The sequence below is a fragment of the Trachemys scripta genome, chromosome 6 (assembly GCF_013100865.1).
Source record: "Trachemys scripta elegans isolate TJP31775 chromosome 6, CAS_Tse_1.0, whole genome shotgun sequence".
Lineage (NCBI taxonomy): Eukaryota > Metazoa > Chordata > Testudines > Emydidae > Trachemys > Trachemys scripta.
Window position 1 is genome coordinate 75,896,719 of NC_048303.1, and position 18,305 is coordinate 75,915,023.

General features: G+C 41.4%; 2 protein-coding genes across 5 annotated transcripts in view; both read right to left on the bottom strand.

The window, feature by feature from the left end:
- MARCHF3 (membrane associated ring-CH-type finger 3) overlaps positions 1-18,001 on the bottom strand; it is a 144,050-nt gene extending 126,049 nt beyond the window's left edge. The window contains exon 1 of the mRNA XM_034774941.1: positions 17,912-18,001. The gene's annotated coding sequence lies outside the window, so the exon portion shown is untranslated. The remainder of the gene's footprint in view (positions 1-17,911) is intronic.
- Positions 894-18,041, bottom strand: C6H5orf63 (chromosome 6 C5orf63 homolog). 4 transcript variants are annotated; one of them, XM_034774944.1, is made up of 5 exons: positions 17,912-18,000; positions 8,260-8,495; positions 6,447-6,568; positions 2,432-2,488; positions 894-1,392 (listed from the first exon to the last, which is right to left on the bottom strand). In XM_034774944.1, the coding sequence occupies exons 3-5, from the start codon at positions 6,558-6,560 to the stop codon at positions 1,213-1,215; spliced, it is 351 nt and encodes a 116-aa protein (XP_034630835.1). In that variant the 5' UTR covers positions 6,561-6,568; positions 8,260-8,495; positions 17,912-18,000; the 3' UTR covers positions 894-1,212. The 4 variants fall into 4 exon arrangements, with proteins under 4 accessions (XP_034630835.1, XP_034630834.1, XP_034630837.1 ...); XM_034774943.1 differs by lacking the exon at positions 8,260-8,495 and having other exon boundaries at positions 17,912-18,041; XM_034774946.1 differs by lacking the exons at positions 8,260-8,495; positions 17,912-18,000 and adding an exon at positions 17,656-17,858.
- Positions 18,042-18,305: the final 264 nt, after the last annotated feature.

The window sequence follows — 18,305 nt, forward strand, 5'->3', positions numbered from 1 at the left end:
GAAAAAAATAACTTTTCCAGTACTATTTAGTTAGTACTATGGACTGTTCAGCCTAAAGGACAACAATTAACTTTCTCAATTCATCCTCCTACTTAAATATATTTAAAGAGTTCTATCTACCCACATTATTCTTTTCTGCTCTGTGATGCAAAAATGCACTAGTAGAAGCTTGCCAGTCCTAAATTAAGATACAGTGAAGTCACAGATGGGACTAAAATGTCATTTTCTTGTGTTCTGTCAGAGAACGTAAGAGCCAATCTACACTACCGAAAAGACTGTTAACCCTTAATCCAAGTACTGTTCCTATAATACGATTAGAGAATCGTGTTTTCTCTGCCCCCTGGCAAATTAAGAAAAAGCCCTGGTATGACAGGGGCATCCCTAATTGTGGCAGAGAACCGCATGCTAGCATGTTTTCTTTTTAATAGTGTAGCCTGAGCCTAAGGGAAAAGCTACCTTATCTCATGCCAGCAGATTTACAAGGAAACTCTTAGGGTGTTTTAATTCCAGGGAGTAACATGAAGGTGGCAGCTAGCACAGAAAGGCATGTTTGCGGTGTTAAATCTTATTTTAAGGAAAAATTGGGCCTCTTGGTTCAATTTAACTTTCACTTATACTTTTACTTGAGTACTAAAGAGCTCAAATCTCCCTGTTTACAATAAGCGGACATTTTAGGCTTAAGTGTAACATGTTCATCCCATTTAAAAAAGAAAAAAAAATTCAGTTTTCACGAGTGAATAACAATTAAATCCAGGTCTCTATAAGGTATAATTCTATAAAGAGTATAAGTTTGATTTTTTTTTTATCCCCCTTCCCACTTATAACAGCTCTCCCCTCTACATCAAAATGAGCATTTGGGATGAAAGTCTTACAGAAGAAGCTTCATACAGACATAACTTAAACATTCCTTTATTGTCAGTGCAGGGTGTATTAATGATCTGAAAGTGCATTTCATTTTATCTGCTGCTGTGGAATAGCACTTATTCTCTCATTGAAAAACAAAACCATCTAGGATAGCAGATGAAGAGTTGCTATTCAGTCAGATGAGCTTCATCATTACTACAAAATGGAATATAAATCAAATAACTAAAATTTGAATGTTAAATATGTACATTACATTCCAAAGAAAATGTGGTTTGATAATGTATGCAACAGTTTCAAACCATTTGTTCAAAATCCTTTCAATCCAGTCTCAGAATAGCTGCATTTCCTTCATTGGTTTTCACCATTTTGAAACTCTAGCTTCACAAGCTGGTTCTCAAATTTTTTAACATCTACCTGATGCTTCATTAGGAACTGCCCATTTAAATGGAAGACAGGTATGTCATACTTATATCTTTCATACCACACTGCGTTCTCTGGAAGGGTGATATCCACTTCCTGCAAAATAAACTTTGAAAGAAAAGAACTAAATGTTAAACATTTTATAACACTGGACACTTTAAAAAAAATAGCTGCTGTCTTTCATCACATTTCAGATTTACTTTAACAAAATGGGTCACATTTTCAGCAGGCCTCTAAATTTGCCCTGGCATGTAAACACAGATTTTGCAGGCAGAAAATGGATGTAGCCACAAACTTTGCTTGTGTACTTCCAACAACCATCTGAATGTTTAGCCCAGCATGGTTCCCTGGATTCCCAGTGAGAAACTGTACCACATATGATCTTAGTCATTTTCTTTCTGCAGGTGGGTCAACAGGCATTTTCTGTTTTGCTCACGGGTGCAGCATTTCTTTGTGTCTACTACTGCTGGCACCACTTGCTCTAAATTCAAGCAACTGGGGTTCAAAAACTGGTCAAAGTGCACTACAGGCAGCTGACAGAATATTAGTTGGAGAGGATGGTGGGAAAGTACTCTCAAGTGACACAGGGCAAAGAATATTTGATGGACCTGTCTCACAACAGTTTTGCTGCAAACTGCATTATAAACCTGAGATATATGTATATTCTAGTACAGTGGATCTCAAACTTTTGTATTGGTGACCCATTTCACATAGCAAGCCTCTGAGTTCAACCCTCCACCCTTATAAATTAAACATTTTTTTATATATTTAACACCATTATAAATGCAGGATGCAAAGCAGGGTCCAGGGTGGAGGCTGACAGCACGTGACCCCCCATATAATAACCCCATGACCCCCTGAGGGGTCCCAACCCCCCGTTTGAGAACCCGTTATAGTAGCAAAAGCTTTTTAAATAGCTACAACATTGTATTCATTGGTTTAGTTTGTTAACACTTCCTTGAGCCACAGAGTCTGAAAATACTTTTGAATAATGAGTTTTAGGAAATCAGTGCTAAAACTTTCTTGAAAAGGTTGCCCAAGACAGACTAATGGATGCAAATAACATCAAGCGATTTTTCTTTTACAAAGAAAGGTCCCCTAGAAACTATTCTTTCTATATAATATACACAGTATTGTATTTCATTACCCTGTTTTTATATGGCTCAAGCACTTCTTTTGTTTCATCACACAGAGGGCACGGGTTCTAAAGGAAAATATGCACATCATCTTAAAAGAATAAGACATGCAGATTATTCTGTTAACTTGTTTCTAGGTATGTTACATGCTATCATTACTCCAAATGCTGGTTCTCTCCTCATTGCCACATCATTTTCAAAATCTCACTTTAATCTGCACAGCATAGATTGCAAGAGTGTAAATTCTTTTTTATATAAGTAATAAAAAGGAAATCTCCCTTTTCATCCGGTCAACACCTCTAAGATTTTTGACTCTACCTTTAATTTGTGACCACAATAAAAATATTTTTGAAATGTTGCAAGTTCTAAAAGCTGACACAGCTGCATGGTTCTGAAGGCAAGTTATAGGATAGTCATAGGGTTGATTTCTACAGTCACTTCCCCAATGTATAACTGGAAAACTTTATTGACTTCCCTGGAGTCACTCCAGATACACAGCAGTGTACATTATTTGGCATATAGTAATTGAACACAAAATATAGTCAGGAAAAACATGATGGTTCTGTCTCTTTGCCATGAAGTACTGTTCACAGATGGAAAATGTCTATTCCTTTCCTCCCTCCCCAAAGCTTTCTTAGGGTATGTCTAACCTCTGCACACCTTTTGCTGTGTAGTCTACCAGAGCTAGATTGAATTCAGCTTGTGAGTAACAGCAGTGAAGACAATGCAGTATAGGCTTCAGCGCAGATAATACAAGCGCAGCATGGACCCTACCTAGATACACACTTGGCTCACTTGCCTGTGCTGTGCTCTCTTCACTGCTATTGTTACCTGTGCTAGCTGGAGTCAAGCTAGTTTGGGTACGGTCAAGTAGGCTAGATTGTGAAGACACGCCCTTAATGTTTGAAATCCTATGCAAGGTGCTAAAGGACAAGTTTGGGGTGCAGCTGCTGTTGTTTGTAACTCATGGAAGAGCTGATGATGGTGAATCAGCTGAATGTATGTGTTATTGAGAAGGGCTGACAGAATTTTGTTGCATGTAATCTGTTGTAACAGACTAGACTCTTCAAACTAAACCTACAGGATGCTCAACTCTTTATGGCTTATCACTGAAAGAAAGATTGCTAAGGTAGTGGAGCTGGTAAAATGAACTGATAGGAGCAGAAAGGCAGACAGAGATGCACCATTTCTCCTTACTAAGGGCTTGGCTACACGGTGCTTTACAGCGCTACAACTTTCTTGCTCAGGGGTGTGAAAAAACACCCCCCCGAGCGCAGCAAGTTACAGTGTAAACAGTGCCCCAGCGCTGCGCGGCTCCCAGCGCTGTAAGCTAATCCCCTCGTGGAGATGGAGTACCTGCAGTGCTGGGAGAGCTCTCTCCCAGCGCTGGCGCGCAACTACACTCACACTTCAAAGCGCTCCCGCAGCAGCGCTTTGCAGTTTCGAGTGTAGCCACGGCCTTAGGGCTTGTCTAAGCATGCAGGTTGCACCATTAGAATTTGAATTGGTTAAAGACCTGACTTAGTTAAAACAGTGCAACTTGGTGCTTGGATACTCCTATCAGTGTAGCTATACATTTACAGGCACAATTTAAACCAGGTTTATACTGATATAAGACTGTCCACACACAAATTTGCACCAGATTAAAGGCAGAATCACACCTTTAAGTTAACTGGGGAAACTGTGTATTTAGACCAGGCTTTTATCAGTTTGAATTCACACTTTCAGTTATTTTGATGCAAGTCTGTGTGGGGACATTTATTTTGGATTAAGGGTCAATTATTTTGATTGAACTACAGTTAAATAAACCAAGCCTTGTATTGAAATAAGTAAAGGTTTGGATCTAAAACTATTTAGCTATTTCATTTCCAGCCTGTGCATGTGGACAAGTGCTAAGTAAGAAAACAAGTCATGGCACTTGACTCCTTTAATAAAGCCAGCACTGAGTTCCAATGAGAACCATGCCCAGAAATAATTCTGTGCTCTGACTAGCCAAGAGTCTCTGCAAACAGACTTTAAACTGCTTTAATGGGACATTCAGCAGCTTGCACATATGTTCAAGTGACCTAGCTGCAAACAGAATTTGAATTTAATACAGAAGAGAGATCCAGATGTGCTGGGCAACAGAAGAGGCTGAAAGGAGAAGTTTTTATTTATACAATACATTCTCACTTATGCTGAGCCTCATTCATACTTACTCCTGTCCTTACTTTAAAAAAAAAAAAAAAAACGAACACAAGCCTGGGGTGAATGGGGATAAACTGAGAGCACAAAATTGGTCTATTAAAAGCAGCCTGCAGTGTAGTGAGATCTTGTTTTGTAAATGCCAGTGCTATGACACGTTCTGTGAGACATGAAAAGAACTTTACCTTAAGCATGTATTCAACAAAAGAGGCCAGTTTAGAAAACTGTTTCAACTTTGCTATCAGAAATTTGGTCACAGAATTTCAAATTGCTAATCAGTATGTATGCACAATAATCATGCAAAAGAGCTTTTTCCAATTATTAATTTCTAAAATGAATGCCAATACTGCCTACGTTATTGCCCTTTGGATTATGAAAAAGCACAGTGCTGGATCAGATGGCAGAGACAGAGCTGGGACTTTAAAGTATGTTTCCTCTCATAACATACATTCACTGATTAAGAAATAAGTGCTGACTTTTCTTTTTCCAGAAAGTCTGCACTTTTGTTATATAATTTCACTTTTTTCCAGGTTGGGTAGAAAAAAACAAACATTCCTCAATGATGAGGAAGCCTCATCTTCTCTCTGAAAATTCACACTTTTTTCATTTTATTTAAAATTCAAAACAGTTTACACTTACATAGAAACTTTCATCTTAGAGCATTTTGCAATCTGTATACATGCACCAGTATCGGACTCCTGAGTCATCTCAGGACCTATATGTAAATACGTGGTAGAGATCATCCTCGAATCGAGGGATCGCCAATCAAAATCAATAACTAACATGCCACAAAAACAATGTACAGAAGGTAAAACTTTAGCCAAAGGCACCAAATGAAACTCCTTCCTATGAAAAGTGAAGTGGGATCATTAATACTTCTGCAAAGAACACAGGATCTCAGTTGAAGTTCTACACTGAAATGTGACTATATACAAATAGCTCCCATTCCTGCTTAACTGATGTGCTTGCTGGGTGCATTCAGAGTCCTATCTGCTCAATCTTCAGACAGAAACTACTTATTGCTTTTTACTCCTGTTAGCACTGCAGAGCCACCAAAGCAAAGAGGGAATGGTTGGGTTTATTTCTCTTGGTGTATCATTGATAGAACTAACGTTAAACCTTTTCAGGCCGACTGACATGGATTTTGCACAGGTGTCATTAAGGGCCTAATTGGCCATCAACACTTCTGTTAGGATAGAGATATATGATAAATAAAGAACTCACCTTTACCTTCCAATCCCAGGTCAAGCCACTTAAGGTGTACTCTACACAGTAGCTGGGAGGGTGCTTCCCGGTATGGGCAGGCACTTGTGCTAGCTTTATTTGAACTAATGTGCTAAAGATAGTGTGGCCGTGACAGCACTGGCAGTAGCTTGGACTACCCATCCAAATATGTACGTGGGGGTTGGGCATGATTGTACTTGGGTGGCTAGCCCAAGCAGCCTTCCATGCCACTATGGCCCCACTGTAATTTTAGCAAGCTAGCTTGAGCAGAGCCAGCATGCCTGTCTGCTTATGCTGAGAAGCGCCCTCCCAGCTGCTGTGTAGACATATTCTTAAATAAAAGAACTTTTAACTTGTAAACTGGGTCCACAGGCTAAGGAGTCACTGAGCCACAATAATCCTACAGCTCCCTCTGGCCACTTCTAGAATCATAGAGTAGAACCAAACTATAAGGTCTCACCCAAACAATGCCCACACAGTAAGCTGCATGGAACTAAATCTCTCTACCTCTAAAAGATTAAGGGCTGAGCCTTTCCGTCTGGGATCTATTTGAACCTACAGTTCCTGGAAGGCTGATATTTAGGCCCTCCTGTCTGGCTTTACAAACTAATTTTTTACCTTGGTGAACAAAGTTAACACTGGTATATTTGTAGTGGCTGCACATAGTCGTCTCCATAGTGGCCTAGAAGAATATTTTGCTAGCTGCTTTGCCGTACTCTCAAACCTAAGCATCTTTTATCCTGTTAAAACAAAAAACAGAAATTACATGCATAGTACGGTTTAATATTTCACTAAGCTATAGCTCAGAAAATCCAATAATAAGGCAGAAGTGGTGGTTCCATGGGAGTTCTGAAATACAAACTCAAGCAAACCATTTTCACAACACTTCTGTGTTCACAGCCTCCACATATTAATCTTAAAAAAAAAAAAAAAGTTTATGATGCAGCAGCCATATTATCAATTTAATGTAATCCAAGAAGCTCTATTTAAAATTTAGATTTCATTTTCTTGCTGCAGTGCCTTTGCTAAATTCTCTAACACAAATGCTGACATAAATACATTACAATGTTTTAACTAGACATATGCCAGTAAGAATTACACAATACTAACAGAATGTAAAGTGCTATGCTTTGAACCGCTGTAATCTTGCTGATTTGCTTGACACAAAATATTCTACTTACGCAAAATTATTCCATCAAACTAGTTCTGTATCTAATCAGAATGTTAAAATAATGCTTCCTGCAGCAAGTAAAAAAAACAACAAACTACAGTCAAGATGATTTAACGTTAAGAGCGTGCAAATTGTCTTGTTCTTTCTGCAAGAGCAAACTAATTGATGAAAGATGTTGATGGCTTTAGAGTCTGTTTGGTTGTAGTTTTTTTAAGTGAAGTTAGTGCAGGTGCAGTATGCCATATTGGATACTGAAAACCTTCACCCATACAAGAGCATGAATAGCAATACTGCTTTCTCCATAATAGCCTACCAATGAGTCTTAACCTTGGCTTCTAAGGATCACCTGTAGGATTGAGACTTCTTTATACTCCATGCCTATTCATTCTTTGGCCTCTGTGTTAACGATTGTCAACAAAGATGTCAATTCTGATGGTGGTTATTGTGGATATCTATTCATTAGAAACTGCACTAGGACCACCCACACATTTTACATAGAGTCAAATCCTACTGTTCTTATTTGGACAAAATTTATATTGGCTTTTGCTAATTATAGATGACAACTTTATATTTCATTTGAATGTATTTGAAAGCTGTGTTAAGTGAGGGGCACAACACAGAGCAAAAGGAATACTAAGCTGTGTATGAAAAGCATATTCCAAGAACCCTATTCAACAGAACTGAGTTGAAGTGTGCCCTAAACTTGGAGCATTAATACTGTAAAGTAGGGCTCAGTCAATGTGTTAGGCGAGGTAAGAAAAACATGAAGTCCAGCTTCTTAAAGCTAAAGGAGCAGTTATTTCAAAGAAAAAAAGACTTTACAGAGAGGTAATTTGCCCAACAGACCCTCCCATGACACAAGAACAAAATAATATATTGGAAGAACTGTGAATCTGAACATTATATTAAGTTAGTTAATTTCCTTCCTAAATGAAAAACCATACCAATAGTGATCCATTATCCTGACTGCACTGTCTAGGACTTTTGTCTTTTTTTGGGAAGCAAGGTAAGAACAATTTGCCATGCTCCCAGGAGAGTCTTAAGCAGAACATGTGCCACAGATGAGAGTTATATCTGCTAAAAAAGTGAAGTTATGTCTAATGTGCTAAATCACAACCTTGCAAAAGTGGTTTATCTGTAACTTGATGGCCTACTTTCAGATGCTGGAAAAGAATTTGGACTTGTCACAAACATGCAAAAGAAGGAGTTTGAAATGAAATACATTGTAATGCACAGGCTGTTGTGATTGTGTTCCACTACTTCTTCAGGATGGAATCAGCTGCTCAACTGTGTGTCATATGCTCTATACTGCTAACAGACATTCTCTTGTAATTCAACTGGCAAGGTCTTCTGGAGCAGGAGGATCTGAGTTGTATCTTTGTTCTCACCACAAAGTTCCAGGTGAATGTTATACACAACACAGTGCCATTAGTGTTGACTAGAAGTCCGTAGGCAGTATGATGGGGTCTTCATCCTACACCAGCACCAAAAGGAAGCTGAGAAGGACCAATTAGTGTGATAGACCACATATGAGGGGTTTAGGCTGAAGAAGCAACACGATTGGTGGAAGAAGCTCAGCTGAACGGGTGTGGGCTGGGCTAGTATGAACTCAGGAAGCTGGCAACAGAAAAGGCTACAGCCAGGAAGTCTGCAGCCACCCTCTGTGTACTAGAGGGGAAAGAGTAGGAACCTAATCCTGAGAGAAGGGTGGAATTAGGAGAGAGAGGGGTGAAGAGGAAAACAAAGGCACTGGAATCTTTGTAGAAGAGAGGGGAGGCCAGGCCAAAATCAGATTCCTGTGCCCCTTCTCCCCTAACTCCTGCATTTCTCCCCTATCCCCAGGTAGTTGGTCTGCTACCTCGAGCGGTGGCACATAGCTCCCTAGGAATCAGCTGTGCAGCACATCCTCCTCCTGCTCTTCCCACCAGCTGCCATCCAGCATCTGCAGCATTGCGATCAGCTCCCCCGCTGCAAAGCGCAGCCCCTGCTGGAGCCACTCCGCACTTTCCCAAGCCTTACAGTTTAGAGGGGCAATGCCTCCCTGCCTCCCCAAACTATGTCCATCTTAAAAAGTGGGCATGGTACCCTGACCTGCCTGATTCTGGTGCTGGTGGAAGAAAACCTATGGGAGGCAGAGTAGGGAGCAAGGTTGAAAACTGAGTAGAGCTTGGCTGCACGTTGCAGGGTCCCTGGGCTGGAACCTGGAGTAGTGGGTGGGCCTGGGTTCCCTTACCAGCCACTGATAAAGTGGCAGATCTTGGGCAGCAGGTCCAGTGTGACTCTTTTCCCCAGAAGGAGAGTCTCCATAGTGACCTGGCTGGCTGAGTCACAAAAAAGAAGCTGCAACTTCTGGAGCGAGAGAGGGGTTGCAGAGAGAGAAGAAAATGGAGGAGAGACCACAGTGGGAGGCACTGGACAGCTATTCCCCAGGGCAGCTGGGAGGAGACACCACTGGCACTGAGTGAGTACCCCATGATAGGCAGCCACAAACTTGTTCTCTTGAGCCATTTGGCAATCTGTTTGCACAGGGTTTTACATAACTGAAGAGGTGAGCTTAGCAATGTGCAAATCTGATTGACAATAACTGGCCTCAGCAGTCATATTTAGGAATTTTTATGTCCACAATAGCAGTGAAAGTCTACCCAAAACTGGATAAGTTTGGAATGATAAAATGCACATGTGGACCTACTTGCATCCAAGATAAAAATGTCAAATTAAATAGTTTGTATTCATTTTAAAACTTGGCAAAATACTTCTGCTACCAACCCAACAGCCAAGTTTGTCATTAAAAATAATATTTAAATCTGTGGGTTTTTTTAAGTGAAACCAAGAAAGCAGTATTTTCTGAGTTCAAGAATAGGTCTTCATTGACCAATTATTATTGATGCTAATGAATCACTACACTGCCAACTCCTCAAGCCTATGAGTTGTGGTTTCCATAACATCCAATGCACAAGCAGTAATATTAACTTATGTGCAATTCAAATATGAGTGAGCTTAAATGTCATTACTTATTAATAGGTGCTAGACACAGCCAAAAATGCTAAGGAAATTCAACCTTTACATTGCAAATCAAACTTGCATCCCACATGCCTTCCATGGAACTTACAGCCTTGTGGCCTAAAGAAGAGCAGAAGCCCTGGACTCCAGTTTATTTGCTTGTGTGGTGTGAGATAGTGGGGCCCTAGTCAGCAGTTATACTTGTATAAATTGGAAGTAACCCTATTAAAGTCAATGATCCCAATTGTGTGCTGTGTTCCACCCATTCTATGCTGCTCTATTGCCACACAGCATCTCTAAAACCTATATGGGGTTGGGGGAAGATGTCATCAGATGGTATAGAGCTGCCACAGCACAGAGGAGTCCTGAAGTCCCTGGTTCCCAAAATAGTCCTTTAGGGAAGCTAATGCAGGTTACAATAGCTGCCCCAACCTGTGCGACGGAACGGACTACAGCTCCTGAAGAACAGTTGAGGATCTGGCCCAGCAGAGGCTCTCTGGATTGGCTTCTGAGTTAATTCTCCTTCTGGTGAAATGAAACCAAGTTTTGGATAAAACCAAGTAATAGCTTATTGAATGTGCTGAAGGATAGATGGGGATGTAAAGTCTAGTTCCAGGCAGCAGCAAACTAATAAAAGGTAAGTACCCCAGATATTAACATCAATCATTGGGCCACATATATTCTCACCAATTCACACACGAATTCAGGTAACTCTTGGGCAGCTCTACAGTATCGCTTAAGTCGATCTAACTTACATCACGCAGGGATGTGAAACCCCCTCCCCATAAGCAACGCAAGTTTTGCGCTGTCCACACCAGCAATGTCGGCAGGAGACGCTCATGTCTTCACCAGACATGCTACAGCTGCATCAGTGCAGCTGCGCCGATGTAGCACTGTAGTGCACACTTGCCCTGAATAGTATCTGGATTCCATAATGTGACCAAGCAGTCCCTAAGCCTGGTCTGCACCATTGGTAGGTAGAATGCACTGGTTCCACTGCTATGCAGAGTGCAAAAGTCCAATCTGTATCTTTCCTTTCCCTCTTGTAAACTGAAGTAGGGGAAGGATCATGTGGTGCAGATGCCCCACAGATTTCACTCAACGTGGGGAAAATCTGTGGCATGTGGGATTTTTTTTTTGTGGGGGTGTTTTTTAATGATGAAATTAAACTGCTAAACAATTAGTGAAAAACCTTTCAGTACAGTAATTCTGGGAGCACTTTTTGACATTTAAAGATCCTTCTCAGGATCAGCAATACCTAAACAGGAAGCAAAGGAGCTTGCTAATGCCAAAATCCCTTTTTTCTCCATACTGTAAAGAGATGTTAATAACTTGACAAACATAATGTTTGGAAGATAAACTTGGCCTCTACTACATTCCAGAAAGACAAATTGGACAAATCTATAAATAGTCTCCTCCAGCAAATAAATCTTAGTTTTCAGCATAAACTGTGACGCTGAAACTAACTTTAACTAGTTAATTAGCTGTTTATAAAGCTAAAGAAAAGATACGCATGTCTGACTTTTTTCAACTTAGTATTTTTAATAATGACATTTCGTTAAATAATCTCGTCTTCAAGACACTAATGTACTCTACCAACATGGCTCTGAATGTACTGTACCCATAATTATGAATATATTTGGATCTGACTAGTGAGGTCCACTTTTTCACGTTTCTCTGTGCATAGCCGAGTGTGCAGTTAATTACAGCAGTTGCATGTGCAGTTGCAGTGTTTGTGAATACTGTGTGGACATATAATTAAAATTTAAGACCGAGGATCCCGAGACACATTTGACAGAGCAACCGAGATTCCCTGGACAAATCACAAGTACCTTTATGCAAGGGACTGCACTGGTAACCTGTCAGGATCACATAAACTATGTTAAATTTGAATAAAAGAGCAGATTGCAGCTGCTCTAATCTAGATGTCTAATATGGATGCATGGCCAAAAAGAACAACCATGGAGGTAGATAGGCAAAAACAGGCTATCTTCACCTCTTTATTGCATACTAGCATAGCTGTTAGCACATTTCAGAAATCCATGGGCCACAGGCCAAACACTATTGCAGCTTTGTGTTTGTGACTGTCCTAGAAAACTCAGAACTACACAATTACTGTTACAGAAATTATTGTATAATGGTTACATACTTATTCTCCATTTGATCTCAGTCTGTAAATCTAGATCCACACGCTGAATATGGTAAAAAGAGCAGAAGTGGGAAGAAGGCGCTATCTAAGCAGGAAAACATGCAGTCATTGAATGTAAGAAAACAGACTGGTGGCTCAGCTGGGTGCTGTATTTGAATAGCTTTTCTTCTAGAGTTCCTCATTCACACCTAGCTCTGGTCACAAAGGAAAATGAAATTGGTGTTAATCTGGTCCCTTTTACATGATATTTAAGATGTGAGATACTGGTATGAAGGATAGTCCCTCAAGCAGAGACAAAGGGCAGCGCTGGGATGAGGAATCCCAGTGCCCAACAGTTGGAGTAAATGGGGGTGCTGAGGGACCTTCCTTAGGGACTCTATCTCTTGTATGGTGTCTCAAATTTGAAGTTGCTGCTGCTTTCTCTCTCTCTCTTTTGCCCCACAACAAAGTCCCTCTTGGCTATGAGAAGGGAAGGGGGAACTTTTTCTATACTCCCTTCCTCATCCCCAGTTCTAGGTGCTTCTCCCTCCCATCCCCATGTTTTCAATTCCATTTGCATTAGCCTCCTCCATCCTAATTCCCTCCCCATCATTGTTTTCCTTTTCTCTTCTTTAGCCCCATTTTTGGGAACCTCCTTTTCTCATTTCTGGGGACTCTTCCTTTCTGAATCTCTCTGCCTAGCCTCTGCTACTACTCAGTTTTCCGGACCAGCAGCTAAGCAAAATTTACACAATTTGGTCAGTTTTACTCCTATCCAACTTATTATGAACAGCACCAGTGAAACTTACCAGACTTATCAGGTTCACTTTGCTGATGCCTCTGTTCATGAAAGGAACTTGCCAACTGACCATTTGTGAGTACATATTTAAAGTTTTGCCAGTGACCCATTATTTGATCCCCAAATGATGTTATGACTGGTAGTCTTGGCTCAAAAATGTGCGTGGTACTGGATTAGCAGTAGGCTTGGTAGAGTGCTCTTTCCTTTTCAGACAGAAGGTTAATAAATAGTAGGGGTGGAGTATTTTTCCTGGAATTCTAAACAAGTTAAAAGATCCTAAACGTACTGCAGTTCATAAAGTCTTGAAGTACTACTTTTTCCAAGGGCACACAGCATACTTTAAAAAAAAAAAAAAAAAAGTCGTGAGAGAAAAAACAATTTTTATGTCAGAATTAATTCATTATACGCATATTCTGTAACACCATTTTAATATTCACTTCAATAGGAGACTGTTACAAAATCTGTGCACGCTGTTACAGAAAATGTTCTGAGAATAAACTATCAGCACAATCTCCCACATCTCTTCCCCCCCGCCCTTAATTATAAAACTTTAAGAAAATGCTACAGTCCTACAGTACTCCATCCCAGGTGAGATTAAAGATATCATTTCATGGTAATGTACAAGGACCTATGTTTGGTTGCAGACAATGGAATTACACCCTTAAAAATATATTGAGTCAACATTCTTGACTTTGACCAGATATATATTCCAAATTCAAAGCATACTGACATACAGTATAATGCTGTAATAGCTGTGAAACACAGCTGTCTTTCTGAAAGACATGCAATCTTGTATATAATGGCTAGTTATCATAAAGTAGGATTTATGAGTTTTAAAGCACATTTTAAATGTCTTCATTTGAGCTATCAAAGAAAACTGTACAGTGAAGTGATCCATTCTACTTCAAGAGGGGGGGGAAAGATTCTCAAAGAATTTTCTTTCCCATTGTCCTCCTTTCTTTTTGAAGATATTTTCTGAATTCTCAATATCCTCTACAGATTGGAAGTCCGATTTTATTAGAAAAGTTTCTCAGTCACTGTTAATAATAACTTGGCTAGCAAATAATCTACATGGGTTTGAGGCTTATGCTTTCTGTTAAAGGAAAGCATATGTTAAATATATAGACATGCCAAAATGCCTACTTTGCCATTTACAAATGACATTTACGCTACCTCTTGCTTAATCTCAATGTCCATTCCTATCACTTTGATTGCAATAAGTAGAGGATAAAGTTATCTAGAAGACCACTAAAGAGCATAATAAAAGCATATATAATACACAGAAAGTTCTAGAATTTCAGTAACCACTTCTGAACAATACAAATGAGTTTGTCATGGATTTTATTTTCAGGGACAAATTTTGATAAAGTATCCAAGTTCTGCACAGAACTGCAAGTCTACTTGTGTATGCAACTCCCACAAATACACATTGAACAATGGACTGCCAAATGGCTAAACCTCTGTCTGCACACACAAATTGCTTGAATGTGTGCAAAACCATGCCACACTCATCTTTGTGCCCATCAGTGGGCCTCTACTTCTTAAAATACTTGGCCTCCAGTGTCTGTCTTGCCTATGCTCTGTTTTTTTTTATTATTATTTCCTTCAGAATTGTGATCTTCCTGTTGATCAAATGGATCTCTCCCAGGGCCAGTGATCAAGTTATTTGACCATAACTGCTGAAAATCAGAAATCAATTAAAGGCAGAAATTGTAGTACAGTATTGGGTAATCTAATTTATATTTTAATACAAATTCTTTGTTTTTTATGGATTTGATCACATTGACCAGTGAAGGTAACTTAAGATAGCTACTATACATATTCTGTACGTAAGCATATAATTAGCAAAAACAGAAAGGTGGTTGTTTTATAACTAATGACAAGGCCTAATAAGTGTGCTGGAAAAGGCTAAGATTTCTTTACATTAATACTAAGTGTATTTGCAAACATCTACATTATCAAAAATAAATATTTTATACAATAGCAGTTAACATTATTTGCAACACTAAGATGCATATTGTAGCATGTACAATTTCATTTACTGATATGCTGTGTGCATCATCCTTCAATGAGGTCAGAACAAGTACTGGATTACAGAAAATGAATGCTGTTCTACTCTGAGAAGCAAGTTTACCAGACAAACAAGTTGCTTGTGTGCATGTAGTTATATCTACTTATGTTGTTGGTAAAAATAAGGGCCAAGATTTCCCATTTAGGGCACAATGGTAAAAATGTATGCTGCTGGTATACAATAGAGCTCACCCCATGGCTGTCACTGGTGGAGTTGCACCAGTGCTAGACAACTATTGGGAGGATTTCTGATAATGTTTATGCATCAGTTTTCTCCTACCTCTCTAAACCCTCCTTCAGTGTCTCCCCTCTGTTCGCTACACCTTATCTCTGGATAATCTCATCCACACACAGTCACCTACCATCTCTATGCAGATGATTTACAGATCTATCTTCTACTTCAGACCTGTCTCCTTTTGTCAGAACTAAAATCTTAGCCTGTCTCTCCCACATCCTCGTGGCTATCTCAGCTGTCAGCTCAAACTCTAAGAGAGTTCTTAGCTCCCCATCCCCACTTCTCATAAGACCTCCCAGCTATTTCCTTTCTTGATCACCGTGGACAACATCATCATTTCGACCTGTAACCTGGCTGTCAACTTTGCCTCATGCCTCTCTCTAAGTCAAGAACATAAGAATGGCTGTACTGGGTCAGACCAAAGGTCCATCTAGCCCAGTATCCTGTCTGCCAACAGTGGCCAATGCTGGGTGCCCCAGAGGGAGTGAACCTAACAGGCAATGATTAAGTGATCTCTCTCCTGCCATCCAGGAGTCCTCATGCCCAGGCTATATCTAAGCATTGCAGATTCTTTCTACATAATATCCCTAAGGCTAGGTCTACACTACCCGCCTGAATCGGCGGGTAGAAATCGACCTCTCGGGGATCGATTACAATCGATCCCCGAATCGACGCTCTTACTCCACCAGCGGAGGTGGGAGTAAGAGCCGTCGACAGAAAGCCACAGAAGTCGATTTTGCCGCCGTCCTCACAGCGGGGTAAGTCGGCTGCGATACGTCGAATTCAGCTACGCTATTCACGTAGCTGAATTTGCGTATCTTAAATCGACTCCCCCCTGTAGTGTAGATGTACCCTTTGATGCAGCCTTTCTGATCCATCCACACAGCTAAAACACAGGCTCTCATCTTGTGTCTCAGTTACTGCAACATCCTTTTCTGTGGCTTTGACAAATGCAATCTTGGCCTGCTCTTATCCAATCAGAATGCTACTGCAAAGATCATTTTCCTAGCTTGTCACTTTGACCATGTCACCCCTCTCTTTGCAACCCTCCACTGGTGTCCCCCTTTCTATCATATCAAATGTAAACATCACATCTTCCCTTTCAAAGCCCTTTACAGACTATCCCTAAAGCTGCGAGTCTGTCACGGATTCTGTGACTTTCCAGAACCTCTGTGACTTCTGCAGTTGTGATGCAGCTGGCCCCTGGTCTGAGCAGCTGGAGCAGGCCTGGGGCCAGCTGCACCGGCCGGTGCTCACGCAGCCCCAGGCAGCTTGCCCCAGGGGATGCCAGAGCAGCCGAAGGGCCCCAGGCCACCTACCCCCAAAGCAGCAGTGGCACCCTGGAGCCCCCCCAAAGCAGCAGCAGCACCCCTGAGCCCCCCAAAACATGATTGGGGTATTTATAGTAAAAGTCATGGACAGGTCACCAGCTGTGAATTTTTGTTTATTGCCTGGTTTCAGAGTAACAGCCGTGTTAGTCTGTATCCGCAAAAAGAAGAACAGGAGTACTTGTGGCACCTTAGAGACTCTAAGGTGCCACAAGTACTCCTGTTCTTCTGTTTATTGCCTGTAACCTGGCCATAACTTTTACTAAAAATACCCATGACTAAAACGTAGCCTTAACTGTCCCCACTCTACATAGCCACTCTCATTCAGCATTGAAAAGCCATCTCCTGTTTCCAACTGGCCCACAGTATTGGTCTCTATTGCTCACTTGTTTAATTTTCAAACATTCTTTCTTCCATTATATTCCCTCATGCCTGTAAAGAACTCCCTACAAACATCCACAAGACTAACTCATTATCTTTTATCCTCCTCCTAAATCAGCTGGAAACTCCCTTTTCCCATGATGCTTATGAAACCTCCACAGGGGTTAAGCTGCTTGAGTACTGAGGCCACGGCCTGTAATATCAATTCCTTGAATTTCCCCAGCAGTCCGTCTGTATGCAGCTATCAGTTGCTGTCTTGTACTTAGATTGTAAGGTCCTTGGGGCAGGGACCCTCTTTGTGTTATGTTTGTACAGTCCCTACCAGTAGGGTCTTGGTTCAAGACTGGGGCTCCTAGGTGCAACAATACAACTAACTCTGAATAATAAATTCTTAGTGGAAACAGGGTGTAGATGTGTCAGTCATGGGGAGCCTATGAAATCAATGGTGGAAAGACAAAGCGTCTCCAGACAGCCACTTCTGATTATTTATCACTTTGTGGCACAGGCCTGCTCTCTGTGGGGAGAAGACTGTAAAACTGCACACACATGCTGGTCACCGAGTCTGTGGTGGGTTTTCTTTGAAAACGAAACCTCCCTGCCTTTTGTGGAGTCATTTGTCAAACGCTCTTTTGCAGTATTTGCTCCGCGTCACACCAGCCCCAGTCAGTGAACCGTCTATCGCTAAGTACGTCAAAAGGACCTCTCTTGCTCTCACCTGCGTGGCCCAGGCTCGGGGCTATTAAGTTTACACCGGATTTGTTCTGGGGCTATTCCACCGCCTCTTACACCGACACCCACCCGCTTGTGCAGACTCCGCTGCGTGCCCTGGTGCCAGCCCCAGCGCCCTGATGGCCCCAGAAGGAAAGCGGGCGCTGCCGCTTGAAACCGGGGCCTCTTCTAGACAACCAAGCGAAGCGAAGCAGGGGCACCGCGGAGCTGCTAACACACCGATCTCGCGCCGGGCTACTCACGCGACTGCCGCTGCCCGACAGAGCCTCCAGCTGGTGCGGCGCTGCCCGGCCCTCCCCGCTCCAACAGCAGCGACTGCTCCGCTCCCCCGGGGCACAGGAACTGACCAGCAGCAACTTCCTGACACTGCTGCTTGCATTGCACCCTCCACCCACCGCCGCTTCGGCGCCCGGGAGTTTACACTCAAATCTCCAGGCTCGCCCCGCCTCCTACCCTGTGCTAAGTTGTTGCTCTTTAAAGAACTTCTTTGCTCCGCTTTGTTTTCCTGCTCAGGGAAGGCTCCAGTCAGCTAATAAAATAAATACAAAGAAAGTGTAACCTTCACTCTGCATGGATTATTTGAAAGCAACCCCTAAAGGTTTCCCTAAATAGTGCAGTGGCTGGGTCTATTATTTA